The 15,146-nt window shown below is 39.6% G+C and overlaps 1 protein-coding gene across 1 annotated transcript in view; it reads left to right on the top strand.

Annotated features, from left to right (window-relative positions):
• MBD2 (methyl-CpG binding domain protein 2) overlaps positions 1–15,146 on the top strand; it is a 65,262-nt gene that overhangs the window by 40,757 nt on the left and 9,359 nt on the right. The window contains exon 5 of the mRNA XM_029921549.1: positions 14,222–14,312. Within this exon, the coding sequence (XP_029777409.1) occupies positions 14,222–14,312 (91 nt within the window). The remainder of the gene's footprint in view (positions 1–14,221; positions 14,313–15,146) is intronic.

The raw sequence follows: 15,146 nt of genomic DNA on the forward strand, positions 1-15,146 counted from the left end.
TCTTGGAATTGTGTCTATCTACCTTACCTCTCCGTTTTGATACCTGTGAAACAACGCTTTTGTTCCTACTGCCACATGGATGCCTCTCATGACACTGCCTGTGATCCCTGTTAAATTGGATGGGCAACTCTGCGTCCGTAAACTGCTGTACTTAATCTGCTCTAGCCTTAAGCACTGTGACTCCCTGCCTTCTGAAATACTCTTATTCTGTAATGCTGTACCCTCTTGGTTTTCCTCTCTCTTGGTTTTTTCTCATTTCCCTTCTTAGGTTCCTTTTTCTCTTCCTATCTTTTAAAATTGTGAGGCTTCCTGGGGAATACTGTGCATTCTTCTCTGTACATAGCCTGTGCAGATGATTTCATTCATTTTCATGGCTTCCATTGTCATCTCTATGTTAATGATTTCCAAATCTACGTCTTTATCCTGAGCTTCAGTTGTTTGTATCTATCCATCTACGAATATTATTTGCTTGCAAGTCTTACCAGCATTTGCAGTTCATTTTACAATCTCCTGCATCATCCTGTTCAACTGGCCCTTTCTTCTATGTGCTTTGTTTATCCTAGTGAAAGTACCACTGTCCACCCAGCTGCCTAAGCCAGGACCCTGAGCACCATCCTATACTCTTCCCATCATTTACCGTAAACCTCTAATTAGCTGAAAAGTTCCAGTGACTCTGTCTCCTAAATATTCACTTGCTCCATCCCTATACCAGGTAAATGTCATTTCATCTCATCTCTTTGCTTCTCATCTTATTCCCTTCAATTTATTCCTCATATTGCATCCGGAAACTCCACCTGACATGAAGATCTGATAGTATTATTCTTCCAAAAACCTCTCAATGATTCCTGTAAGTTTTTAGGGAAAAAAATCCCTAAATAGGATGTACAAAGTCAGAACACCTAACATGACTTACAAAGTCCTTCATGATTTGGCTTTTGCGTATCTTTTTGGCTTCATTTTCTTTTCTTGTTCTACGTACAAATCACACGAAACTTTTTACAGATTTTTGAACACGCTGTTCATTCACTCCACTCCATGCCTACCCCCTGCCCTTGTGCCCCTGGTCATATTTCATCCTGTTTTCTTTCCTGCATTCAATTACCTATATTCTACTCCTCCCTCAAGTCTCAACTTAGATTGTCACTTTACCTGTTCAGAAAACCTCTAACTGAACAAGTCTGGGTTTAGAGGTTCTTCTTAGCATTTCTCCCTTCTCCTTTTCTGATCTAACCGTATTAGTTACTCATCACTTTACCCGCAGTATCTCCATTCTGTCAGTGTTTAATATGCATTTGTTGAGTGAATGAATGAATTAGGGAATTTTTTAATTTAAAAAATCTTTAATTGAGCCTTCAGCCTGTGCCAGGCTCTTACCTAAGTAATGGGAATCCTGCAGTGAACAAAGTAATGGCTCCCGATCTCATGGCTCTCCTCTCCTACTGTAATAAGATGAGAGACAGACAAATACATACATCATATGTCATGGTATGATAAGTGCAAGAAAAAAAGGCACAGATTATATGGTTTTCAAAAGCAGAGAAGTATGGGGGAGAACATTCTAGACAGAGGTCTTAATATGGTGATTGTATGTAATATAAAGAATGACTTAAAGCTAGGAAAACACCAAAGCAACTCTAGGAAATTAGGGCACAAATGACAAGATTTGCTTCCTACTGGTCATAAAGTAATTGATGAAATTTGTTGACTGATCAGCTGTGCTTGAGAAGAGTCGCAGAATTTAGGTAACTGGGAGAATGATGTCATTGACAGGAATATGGAAATAATTGAGAGGTAGCTCACGGTGGATGAGTACCTAGTTTTGTCTTTCTGTTTTCATGTTCCCAATATAGCTGTATCACGTCTTTAGTTAAATAGTCAGGGTTTACATTATTATGACTGAAAATTCATGGGTAGGGCAAATAATGGCCAATCACCATCAGAATGGCCCTCATAATTTGTTGTTATTAATCTTAAGAATTGTATGCTAGGTTCCTTTACAATTATAGTTAATCTTTCCTAATGCTTCAGTATTTCTGACACATGCCCATCAGTCATAATTTTCTTATGCTGAAATCCATGGCTTCATCCCTCCTTGTGTTTTCCCTGGAGTCCTTTCCACCCCGCTGGGGCTGAATTTATTCTCTGGTCCTGCTGTGTGGTTTCAGCTCCAGGGATTTACTTTGCTGCACTTCTACATTGGAATTTTCTGCATTTCTGTCTTCCTCTGTCTTAATATACACCCTCCATTGTAACTAATCCTCCAGTACCTTTATCATAAAATACAGTGAGAAGTAAATTTTTTGAGAATCTGCATGTTAGAATAACTTTATTCTGCTTGGACATAGTCTGGTTTGACCCAGCGTCATTGACTGAAAAGTCCATCATTTTTCATTGCTCTGCATTGTCACCTCTATCATAAATGAAATGCAGAAGTGTAGAAGTCTTCTGAAAGTTTTTGGACCCCCAGTTCTATTTTTGGTTTGTTTACATGTGAATCAGTTTCTACACTCAGTTCTTTTTCATTGGTTTGTTTGTCTTTTCCAAGACCTCACTGTCGTCATTACTATAGTTTCATAAGAATTCTTGATACCTGGTTGTATACATTTCCAGCTTTGTTAGTCTTGGTTCAAGATTATCTTGGTTAGTTTTGGCTTGTTGCATTTCTACACATACATTTTTAGATTTTTCTTGTCCAGTCTTTTCCAAAAACTACTAGGACTACTAGGACTGAAATCTGTAGGTCAGTTGGAGGAGAATTAATCATTTTTACAATATTAAGTCTTTTAAGTCTTAGAATTCACAAATCTTATATATTTCTCCATTAAAACATAAGATTATGTTAAAATCATTTTTAATCTATAGATCTTATATATCTTTAAAAGATTGCTAGATATTTGGTATATTTTGATACTATTCTAAGTGATAACATTAATTTTCTAGTTGTCTTTTGCTAATATGTAGAAATAAATTTATTTTGTAAATTGTACTGATTTGTCTTTCTAAATTCACTTATTAAGTAATCAGTGAGCCTCTTCAGCTTTATACACAAACAGGCAAATGTGTCATCTGCTTATTTATTCCCTGCTGCAGACTCTTAAACCTTTGGGGGTTTTTTGTTTTGTTTTGTTTTTGTTATTTTGTTTTTGTTTGGTTTTTTTGCTCTTATCACTGGCTAGGACTTCCAATACCATCTTGAATAGGAGGGATAACAAGTGTCCCTGTCCCATTGTGTTACCAGGGAATGTTTTTAATGTTTCTCCATTAAATATACTTGGTGTAGGGTGTTTTTTTTTTTTTTTTTTTTTTTTTTTGTAAATACCTTTTGTCAGAGTAAGGGCATTCATTTCTATTCCTAGTTTACTGAGGCTATTTTTCATGAATGAATATTGAATTTTATCAAATTCTTTTTCTTTACCTAGTTAAGTACTGAAATGGTTTTTATTCTTTTCTGTTAATACCATGAGTTACATTAATTAATTTATGTGGCAGATTGCATTGGTTGATGTTTTTGAATGTTACAGAAGCCTTGAATTCCTGGATTAAGCCAAATGTGGTCATGATGTGCTATCATTGTTATTGCTGTTTAGATTTGCTGTTATGTGGTTTAGAGTTTTTTGCATTTGTGTTCACTAGAGAGATTGGCTTGCATTTTGCTTTTCTAGTAATTTTCTTCTCAATCTTTAGTATCAAGGTTTTTCTGGTTTTATAAAATAAGCTGGGAAGTGATCCTTTTTTTAAAGTTCCCTGGAAGAGTTTGTGTAGAATTGGTACTTTTCTTTATATGTTGGGAAGAATTAATTGTGAGGCATCTCAGCCTTTATTTATTTTTTTTATAATAGGAGAGCTTGAAATTACAGATTCAATTTATTTGATAGGTACACAGGTGAATATTCACATTTTCTATTTCTTCTTGTATCAGTTTTGAGAAAATGTTTTTCTAGGAATTCGTGCATTTCATAATTTTCAAATATAGTAGTCTAAGACTGTTCATAAAATTGTGACAAGCATTACATCCCACCTTGTGTAAGTTAGATAGCACTCCTGACAAGATTTAGACCAGCAGCTACAGCAGATGGTGCCGCACCTCCGTCCCCCTCAACTCCGAGTTTTGCTGTTTGCTTCATTCTTCCAGCCTCTTCAGCCCAAATTGTTATCTTTTGCCTTAACGAGATCTCACTGAATTGAGCTTTTTCTTGATTTATGTAGTAATTTTCTTGTCATGGTCTTACCCTTTCTTCCTGGTCCACTCTCACTAAATAAAGAGGTAGCTTGGATTTAACTTTTGATGTTTGCAGGCCACGGTATTTAAGTTAAGTTGTTTTTGCTGATCAGAACTAGACAACTCATATCATATGGGATTGATTTGAAATAGAGCACTTTGTAAACTGGCCAGTGATTTCCTTCTGGGCAGGAAATATCATTCCTCTGTATAGCTCTAACCCAGTGTCTTGCATATTTAGCTTTTCATGAGTCAGTGAATATAAAGTGTACATTTTCTGGGTTTTGCTTTAGTCTACAAATACATGACAAGGTCCTTTGTTCTTTGATTAGATTTAGCAAAAGCCTTAGGAAAGTGAATCAAATATTCATTGAATTTATGAAATCTTAACATTAGAAAATGAGAAATTCAATAAAAATTGTATATTTTCAAGGAATTTTCTCACTTACTGTCAGTGTCTTGATGACCTTCTGAGGTGGTTTAGAATGAGTATTTCTATTTTACTAGGGAAAATACATTCAAAGACATTAAGTGACTTGCCCGAGGCAGCACATCTATTTAATAGTTGAGTCAGGACTAGAACATTCAACTCCCAAACCAGTCTTTCTGTTACCGTGTACTCCTACATAGCCACAAATTCATCCCTAAAACATCTGAGTGCCAACTCTGTGTCTAACATCATGCTCTTGATAGAGATAAAGATTCTGCAGATTAATGCTCTTAAAATGGTGAGATGTTAAAGGTAACTTTTGGTTCTTCTGTTTTACAAAGTAGTAACACTTTTGTCCTCAGACACTTTATTTTCTTTTTATTTAAAAAAATTTTTTAATGTTTTTATTTATTTTTGAGAGAGAGAGTGTGACAGCATGAGCAGGGGAGGGTCGGGGAGAGAGGGAGACCCAGAATCCGAAGACAGGCTCCAGGCTCGGAGCTGTCAGCACGGCTAGCTGGCTCATGGCCTGAGCCAAAGTTGGCCGCTCAACTGACTGAGCCACCCAGGCACCCCTATTTATTCTCTTTTTTAAATGTTTTATTTATTCTTAAGAGAGAGAGAGCATGAGTAGGGTGAGGGACAGAGCGAGAGAGGGAGACACAGAATCTGAAGCAGGCTTCAGGCTCTGAGCTGTCAGCACAGAGCCCGACGTGGGGCTTGACCTCACAAGCCGTGAGATCATGACCTGAGCCAGAAGTCGGACGCTCAACCAACTGAGCCATCCAGGAGCCCCTATTTATTTATTTATTTTTAATGCTTGTTTATTTTTTGAGAGAGAGAGATACAGAATGTGAATTGGGAAGGGGCAGAGAGAGGGCGACACAGAATCCAAAGAAGCCTCCAGGCTCTGAGCTGTCAGCACAGAGCCCTGTGGGGTTTGAACTCACAGTGAGATCATGACCTGAGCCAAAGTCAGACGCTTAACTCTGAGCCACCCAGGTGCCACTCACTTGTCCTCAGACACTTTAAAAGGTGTAGCACATTTATGCATTTTAAAGATTTGTTTTTGTTATGGAAAAAATGCTTATAGTCTTATTTCTTTGATTATTACCATTAGAAATTTTAAGTTGTTGCTCAATAGTAATAGAAAATACAGAAAGGTAAAGAGAATGATTATAAAAGGCAGATTTTCATAAGTCTTCTGCAGCAAGTGATTCAACACTGAAGCAGGGTAAAAAAGGCTTGAACTAGGAGTTGGGTTTGGTAATTACAAGGTTACTGTGCCCTTGGGCAGGTCAGTGTTAACATAATAATAGAAATAGAGTCTAGAAGGATGAGAATGGCTGGAAGGTGGAGAAATGAGAGGGAAGGATTCTCTCCTGGTAGAAGGACGAAGATAGAGCTGGTTTGAGGGAGAAGTGTGTGCAAGGACATTTTTTAGGTTATCAGTGTTGGAGTGTAGAAGCCCAAAGAGAGGAAGAGGGAAAATGGAAAATGTGGAAGGAGTTGTGCAAATTGATGGGCAAGATCCAGGAGGAGGCAGAAGGAGGTGTGACCAAGAGCCCTGTGTCTGAACTATTAAAAATAATTGCTGTTTAGAACCATGTTTCTATCTTGAAGTGCCTTAAATTTCAATTCTTCAGAAATGTTTCTCCCACTGCTTTATCTTACACCCTCATCTGGCAGTGACCCAAGAGGCACCAAGCTCCAGGCCACTTAGGGTGGCTCTTACAAGGTCCTGGAGTGAGAAGCTGGGGCTCTTGAAAGTTGAGAAAGGAGTTGGCGGAGGGCTCCTCTTTCCTTTCAGCTGTGAGGTTTGGGCCGCTCGCATTGTAAGTCTCCCACCCTGCCCTCTTTGTCTTTCTCTGAACCAGCGGTTCTCTGCCTGCCTGAGTTTGTACCGCCTCCCCTTCCCCCCATACTCAGGGAAATTTGGCAATGTCTGGAGACACCTTTGGTTGTCACCGCTGGGGCGGTGCTGCTGGTATAGCAGGTATAGGCCAGAGATGTCGCTGAGCACTCACAACGAAGAATTTTCCAATCCAAAATGCTAATGAGGCCAAGACTGAGAAACTACTTTATACGCCATTGTTCCTGGTTCAAGTCCCCACCCCTTCGGCCCCGCCCCCTTTTCTTCTTGCTTGTAACAGCAGGACTGAAGTGTAGTCTGTGTTCCCTGATTCTCTCTGACCTTCTATTCTTTTTTTATTTTTTTATGTTTTATTTATTTTTGAGAGAGAGAGGGAGAGAGAGACAGCGTGAGCAGGAGAAGGGCAGAGAGAAGGGGAGACACAGAATGCGAAACAGGTTCCAGGCTCTGAGCTAGCTATCAGCACAGAGCCTGATGCGGGGCTCGAACCAACGAACCCGTGCGATCATGACCTGAGGGAGCCGAAGCGGGTCGCTTAACCGACTGAGCCCCCTAGGCACCCCTCTTAACCTTCTATTCTTGAAATAAGCTCAGAGACCTTTTGAGGTTTTTCTAAGGGCTTCACTATCATCACAACATAGAAATAGATGGAGTAAAAATAACAAGAAAATTACAGTTTCAGGAAATCTTAATTAAAAGCTACCCATGTTATGTTATTTGCTGGACTTTAAATAGAACAAAATTCTGATCCTTCTTGAGGCTCTGTTCGTTCTTCCCCAGTGTGGTTTCTTCACTGCTTGGGCTTCCCTCCTTCCTCACTCCTACTGCTGGACTGGGGAGAGCCTTGGCAGTGATCTTTCACGGTCTTCCAAATGAGGAGTGGCAGGAGGGATGAAAGATTCTATTTTAACAAGGAGTTAAGGGAAGGCTTTTTTGTGCTGCATGGGTTCATTCAGCCTGATTGAATGCTAACTGTTGCTGTTGTGAAATTCTTAATTCTTTTTGAAGGGGGAGGGGGGAAAAGAGGTGGTGGTGATGGTGGAGGGCACGTATGGGGAAGAGCACTGGGTGTTGTATGGAAAACAATTTGAGAATAAAAGATTATGGAAAAAAAAATAAAATAAATAGTCCCCAGGGGGGAAAAATACTTTTTGAACAAGGGACCTCTCATTTTCATTTTGTACTGGATCCTGCAAATAATGTAACTGGTCCTGCTCACCAGGGTTCTCCCAACCAGCTTTGGTCTAGGTAAGAGACAGTCTGGCTTGGATGAAAGAGGAAAAAGGAGGAGTTTTTAAATTCTTGTAGAAAGAAACCCCCCAGCTAAAAATCTGGGAGGGAAGAGCAGATTTGTACGCATGTGCTCAGTCTTCATGTATGAATACTCACCTTTCAGCGTTGATTAATTTCTGATTTGTTTATATTTATTAGTTGTAATAAGATGACCCAACTGCTTTTTGAATGCTGTTGTATGATCAGTGTGCTGAAAGACTTGGAGAAATGTGGTAAAATAATACTTGCTCTGTACTAGGCATGTTCAAGTTGTTTGTAAAACCTCCTCATTTAGTTTCTATAACCCTTTGGGATTGTTTTTATTGTCCTTTCCCATAGAACTGGAAACTGGTATTGAGACAGGTTGAGTTCTTTAGCTTTGTAAAGCTACTAAGTGACAAAGCAAGTGACTTTGAACACAAGCCCTGACATTCACTCTGCTACTCAGAAGTTAAATCTTCTGCCCTCTGAGTTGACTGTCAAGTTGATGTTAGGAGTATAAACAGAAGGTCAGTTTCTTTTCATCAGTGAATTTTTCATAAACACGACACAGACACATCAGTGCTTTTCAAATTGAATATAATGGTGGATGAAAATAATATTGGTATATTGATCTACATGCTTTTCAATGTTTCATGAGAAACATATTAATATAATTAACCTAAAACAGTATTCTTATAGAAAAAATTCAAAAACTTTCAGTTATGTATACTTAGTAATTCATAGCCTGTCTCCTGTTTTGTGAAATACCTGTTACACTCTATTGTTAGTGGATTTATTTGAAAATGTTTTCTTGGAGTAGGGGATCTCAGACTTTAATTCCCATCTACCAAATAAAAATTTGATATTCAGTGGGGTTGATATTTGCAGTTAATTCTAAGAAAGTTCATTTGCAGAGAATATACATCAGTTCTTTGGTTTTTATCATGTAAGCTACCCCAAATTATGATTTGATATCTTCTTAAAACTATGCTGGCTTTAATCTAAATATAGTACAAGCCTGGGCCTCTTAATTCTGCCTGAGGAGGGGGCAGGCATCAGCACAGAGTGCCTGCAATTGACGACTTACACAGTCTTACTTAACAGGCCAATGAACTAAGAGTAACATGATGCTCCTCTTCATATTTATTGAGCTTTTGTCAGCCTTTGATTTCATGAATGGAAGGGTCTGAGCTCTGTTACCTGGGCTGTGATCTAACACAGAGCCACATATGGAAATGCTCTTCCAGAGCTTTTATTATTAAGATTAGGGCTGTTTAATCTGCCCTGAGTGTCAGTTCCAGCTGCACCACTGACCAGTTACATAACCATTGGTAAGTGACTATACACGGAACTGATAATGTCTTCTTCAAAATGCTATAGGAAACATTACTAGGATTTCTGTACGTAATGCACTGAGCACAGTGCCAGGCCTGTGGACGGGCTTGGGGATAAGTGATAGTTGTCCTCTTCCTCCTTCTCTTATTCCACTAAGAGAATATGACTGGGCACCAAAAGAACTTGAGGCCAGCCTTTTCTCTATTTACACTTAAACAGTTTGGTACACTCTTACATATACTTTTTAAAAGACACATGTCTTCCTACAATGAAAAAGAGAAAGGCAAGTATCTTCCTTCAGTGCTCTGTAAGAACAAAATAGAGTAATATATTTTTTACTTTCTGATATAATCAGGACTAAAACTGGGAGATCTTGGTGATCAGTATACACCAGCCCTATGTGTGCACCGCCATTCTTTTTTTGTTGTTGTTGTTAATTTTAATGTTTTTTATTTATTTTTGATACAGAGAGACAGAGCATGAGAGGGGGAGGGGCAGAGAGAGAGAGAGAGAGAGAGAGAGAGAGAGAGAGAGAGACACACAGAAATGGAAGTAGGCTCCAGGCTCTGAGCTAGCTGTCAGCACAGAGCCTGACGCGGGGCTCGAACCCACGAACGTGAGATCTGACCTGAGCCGAGGTTGGAGACTTAACCGACTGAGCCACCCAGGCGCCCCCGCCATTCTTTCAACCCAAACCAGACCAGCCTTTCTCAAACTGAGATCCCTGGGCTTGTGTCAGAATCACCTAAGACACTTGTAAAATAAACATAAATCTAGCCCCGTAACCCCAGACCTACGAACAGAATCTCTAGGGCTGAGACCTTGGAACATGTATTTAAAATTAGTCACTCTGGTTTTTCCTCTGTATAAGAACACTTAGAAATAGTGACCTCTACTCTGTCTCACCTCCTTGCCTTTGCTTAAGTGATTTCTTTGGCTTGGCATAGTCTTTCGTCCTCTGTAGAATTCTTACAGTTTTTTTTAAAGAGCTACCTCTTCCTAAAAGCCTTCCCAGATTCTCCCAAGTTGAAGTTCATTTCCACTCTTCTTTGTTGCGGGTGTCACAGTCTATCTTGTAGAGTTTTGCTGATGTCCCAACAAGCAGTAAGTAAGCTCCTAGAGGGCAGTGATTACCAGTTACCCTGTTAACTGTCCTTGGTGCCTGGTAAAATACTTTGTGTATAATGGCCACTAAAAGAATATTTGTTGAATCTGGAGTGATCCTCTAATTACCTTTTTCCAGTAAACCGTCTTGTTCTGACTTCCCCAGAAGAGCACAGATCTCTCATGACTAGCCCAAGTTCCTAGTGCATCAGAACAGGGGTGGTGTGTTTTGTATGGTTGTGAGGAGTTGCTTTGCGATCCCTGTTCCCTCCTCCCCCTTGTTTTTGGATGTCCTCCATAAGGCAAGTTGAACAAATCTCCCAAAGTCTCAGTTAAATCCACAGCAGTTAAGAAAATGCTACGGTTGTATTCTGGGTTGGTTTGCTTTCAGAAAACAGATTTGATCATCTCACTAAAGAATAGCTTTCATAACACTACCATGTTTGTCCCCTGGGACTCCAAGATAGAGGTACATGCATCTTTGTGGACATGAACTCCATTTTCTGGGGAAGGGATTCTTCCAAAGCTGTACTGACTCCTGTCACTGATATTTTAGACACTTTTGTGGTTTTAGATGACTTTTAGGCCCCAGCCTCTGCTTCCCCATCAGCTAGCCTCCTGGATCAGGCATCGCCCAGACTCGTGGCGACACTGTGTCATGCATACATGAGCTCTCTCCAGTTTTCTTATATAGTAGAGGGTGATAAAGAAAACAAGGTATTAGAGGCACCTGGAGGGTCTCATTAGTGGGGACTTAGAAGGGGATATAATAGCTGTGGGTGATAGCACATTTTGGGAGTTTCTTCAAATATTAAATGACTGCTCCTTAAAAGTATTGCATTGATGATTTGGCTTCACACCAGGCCACAAGGTCACCTTGAGAGTATCATTGGATTTGGCAGGTGAAATCCGATTTTCATTGGGTAAGTTAGGATTTATGAGAGCAAGAGGGCTTGTGAGGGTGTGGTGGAAGAGGCGGGAGAGTGGTCACAGAGGGAGACTCCTTACACATTTAATGTGATAAGAACTCCAGATGGCCACAGTTTGTCTCCTAATGAAAACATGGAATTCATAAAGGAGCAGATCAGAAAACTTTAAAGTTAGGCAGAGGAACACTTCTCCCTTCGCTGTACCTCTCCACAGCATGCAAGGTTATAAAATGACCAGAGAGAAAGAGAAAAGGTTATTGAATTTGGTGACAGGAGCTGACTGTCTCCAAGAGTAAATTTGGTGACAGTTCATGGAGAATGGGATGGGTAATCAAGTTGAAATGGGAGATGGAGTTAGCACGTATCATTCCTTGAGGAACTGGCTGGGAAAGTAGAGAAAACGGTAATTCTAGCAGCTGGATAAAAACAGTACAGTTCCAGCACCCAGAGAATTCCCTCGTGCTGGCTCTCTGCAGTCAGACCCGCCCTCCACCCCAGACCCTGGCAGCCATGCGTATAGGTTTTCTTCCTCAGAATGTCGTATAAATGGAATCATACAGCGTGTAAATGACTGGCTTCTTTCACTTAACATAATGCCCATGTCAATTTTAAAAATATTTTAAAACATAAAGAAGGTCCCAGCCCCAAACCAGAGAAAGAAAGCAGAAGTTGAACATAGGGAGCATGAGGTAGGAACATGTAGATTTGTAAACAGACATTTATCTCATGAAGACTGTTTCAGTTCTCACAAAAATTAGGTGTTGAATTAGTGGTAGAAAGGGTGGAGAGCGGGGCAGTGGTGACCCGCATGCTCTGTATGTTTTCTTTGATCAAACCAGCCTTTTTTCCTTCTCCCACGTCCCCCATCTCCTCTGGGGCACGTGAGTGGGGCAGAAATGCATGCTCACCTACACGCATCCACTTACGTAAATCCACGTGTCTCCGTTTTCATGGCACAAGCATTTCGTTTCTACAGTCATCGGTGTATGTCATATTCAACTTCAGACTTAGTTGAGGGCTGTCAGATGGCATGTGGTGATACTTGTAACCTAGAGCCATACACTCGTTTCTCAGTCCAAGGTTTATTTTGTGAAATTTTCCTTCATAAATTTTGTACCGTTTTCCTTTCAGTTAATAGGAATTTAAAAATTAAGAATTAAAAATTATAGAATGTAAAAATTTGAAGTTTTGATATCTAGCATTGGAATTTTGTATAAAATATTAGAAATCATATCTGTACATAATCTCTATATTTTGTTTTTTGGTAGTGCTGATTTCTTTTGTAAATTAAGTTATATTTTTATTTTAAAGGTGCTTACTAATCTCATACTCACTGATTTCTCTGAATACTTTTCCTGTTTCATTAGGAATTAACTGGCTTTTGTTTTCCTTGTTATTTTTCCCCATAGTTGTGATAATCAACGCATAGATGATATTATTTCCCACAAAAAGAAAATAGCAGATGGGGTTTCTTGGGTCATTTATCACATTTATCAATTATTACCTTCACCTAACTATTTTTCACCCTTGATAATGAATGCATTCATGTCCTCGTATCCCGTGACCACATATTCTGCCGATGACGTAATTTACAGGGTGATGTATGGAGTTGTTACCATATACCAAAGGTCTTCAGAGGAGAGTGAGGCGTTCTGTTGCAGGTTGCTCTTGCTGCTAGCAATGAGTTTATTAAAGAGCCAGCATATGACTCTTTTGCCACAAAGAGATTTTGGCAGTTTCCCGATTCTTCTCACAGATCTAGAAGTCAGAATATAAGCGCTCAGAGTGGCCAAAATTTGCTAAAAGTAAATATGCTAAACCTTGCACCGACTCCCCGTGACAAGTGCTTTACATACATTGCCTTATTTAACCCCCACATTAATCTTATGTGGTCCTCATTACCGTCACATTTTACAAGAAGAGGTAGTTGAAGGTTTAGACATCTAGAACTGGGGTTTCAACTTGGATTTGTGCACCCCTCGGGATCCTCCTTCTGAGTCCTTTATTCCCATATTCAGGCATTCAGTATTTTTTTCAGTACCAGTGTTTTTTAGTGCCTGCTTTTGACAAGACACGGGTATCTGGGATTACAGACGAGTATAGAGTCTTAAGGAATTCCTTTATCTGTTTTGTGTTTGTTTGGTTTTGCTTTGTTTTACTTATTTATTTATTTTTTGGGCTACAGTGAATAAGAAACAGACTAGAAAGGAGATAAATCTTGAGGACAGAGACACAGCGTGTCTCATTTTTTGACGCATCCGTGGGGCAGCATGTAGTTGGAGCTCAGTAAATACATGTTGAACAGATGAATGCCATTATTGAGAAGTAATAGCTACCTAAGAGAGAAAGTATAGAAAGGATATAAAAATCAAACAGCAGAACTGTCTCGGACCAGTTAGTGCTTGAATAAGCAATGGCACACCTCAGTGGCCCCCTAGAGCACGAGAGCCTTCAGTGGGCTGGCTGCCTCATGTCCAGAAGGATGACGCGGGGTCACCAAGTGACTGCGGTGATCTGGGCTCTGCACAACAGGGAGAGAGTCACCCGTGGACATGACAGCCTGTTCAAAAAGCAAGGAAGCATGCAAAACATTTTAGAAAAGTTTTCATAAAAACTGGCTCTTGACCCCTTAAATACTGAACCTCAGTTTTGGGGAAGAGTCACACAGGTGGTTCTTTCCCTAATGATATTGGACAAAGGAGTATTTATAATATGCTTTGTTTTCTTTCCCTGATAAATTATAACATCAAATTTTCATGCCAAATGAATCTTTAATAATTCAAGTTATATTCTTTGGAAGATACCTTATGAAGTACTACACATAATATATAGCATATAAAGATCTATAGTACTGTAATAAGTGACTAGATTGCATAAATAAAACATTTTTTGATTAATATCATTTGAAAGAATTATGACATGTTGAAATTCATATTTGGAGTATCATTTAGTATATGTAAGGACAAAAGGGAAATTAGGCAAGTCTTGAAATGATTTCAGTTTCATCATTCAGCAGCATCGATGCGCTACTTTCTTGTTCCAAGAATGTCTATTAACAGTGATGTTTTGCCTTACAGCTTTTCTGGGAGAAGAGGCTACAAGGACTTAGTGCATCAGATGTAACAGAACAAATTATAAAAACCATGGAACTACCTAAAGGTCTTCAAGGTATTATCCAAATTCAGTTGAGCAGTATCTACTGTGTGCCAGGCTCTGTGTTAGATGCTGTAGGAGTCAGAAATGGTTGAGACGGTATCTTTACTTTGGGGGATTGAGTGCCTTCTGGATGACGTCCGTCTTGTGTTGTTGTAAACCCAGGGAGAAGGTACTTGAAGAGCCTGTGTGTTGCAGGGATGTTTCAGATTTTTTTCTGTGTAACAGTTTTGGCTTTAGGTTAGGTTCGTCGTATAAATCAAGCCATGTGCTGCCTTCAGCACCAAATGTAAGCCGAGTGGCACAATTTCTCAAGCTTCCTGCTCACAGCAACATCTGGCCATAATGCGTGCTCTTTCACTCTTCCTCTTGTCAGAAGAACCACTAACAACTATGCACAGACTGCTGGGAACAGTTGCACTTTGGTCCAGTAACAGCAGCAAGTGGGGTCTGGGGGGTGTAGAAATCAGTTAACTAGTGTGCCTGTCATATCATGTGTTAATTCTGATTCTAGGGAAACATTGTTTTTCAGGTATTAGAACTTTAGCTTCTAAACATTGGTATAGTGTGGGTTGCTCAAAAATTCTCATAATTCATGGTTAGAACATTATCACGTCCCTCTGTTTTCTTGGATATTATTGCTTTCACTGGTTTAGTAAGTTTAGGACTTGAAGCAGTGCATTTAAATGCAGTCCTGGTGCCAGTCTCCTACAGGTAGTCAAGGTGTGCAATTGTTAACTTATTAACTTGGATATTTTGTTAGATGTCTGAAAAAGATGTGAAAGCTGCAGGTACAGCAGGCTTGCACTGGCTTTTCCGTTGAAGTCCCAAACGAAAGAAGAGTGTTGA

Source organism: Suricata suricatta, chromosome 14, assembly GCF_006229205.1.
Source record: "Suricata suricatta isolate VVHF042 chromosome 14, meerkat_22Aug2017_6uvM2_HiC, whole genome shotgun sequence".
In the NCBI taxonomy this organism is placed as follows: domain Eukaryota; kingdom Metazoa; phylum Chordata; class Mammalia; order Carnivora; family Herpestidae; genus Suricata; species Suricata suricatta.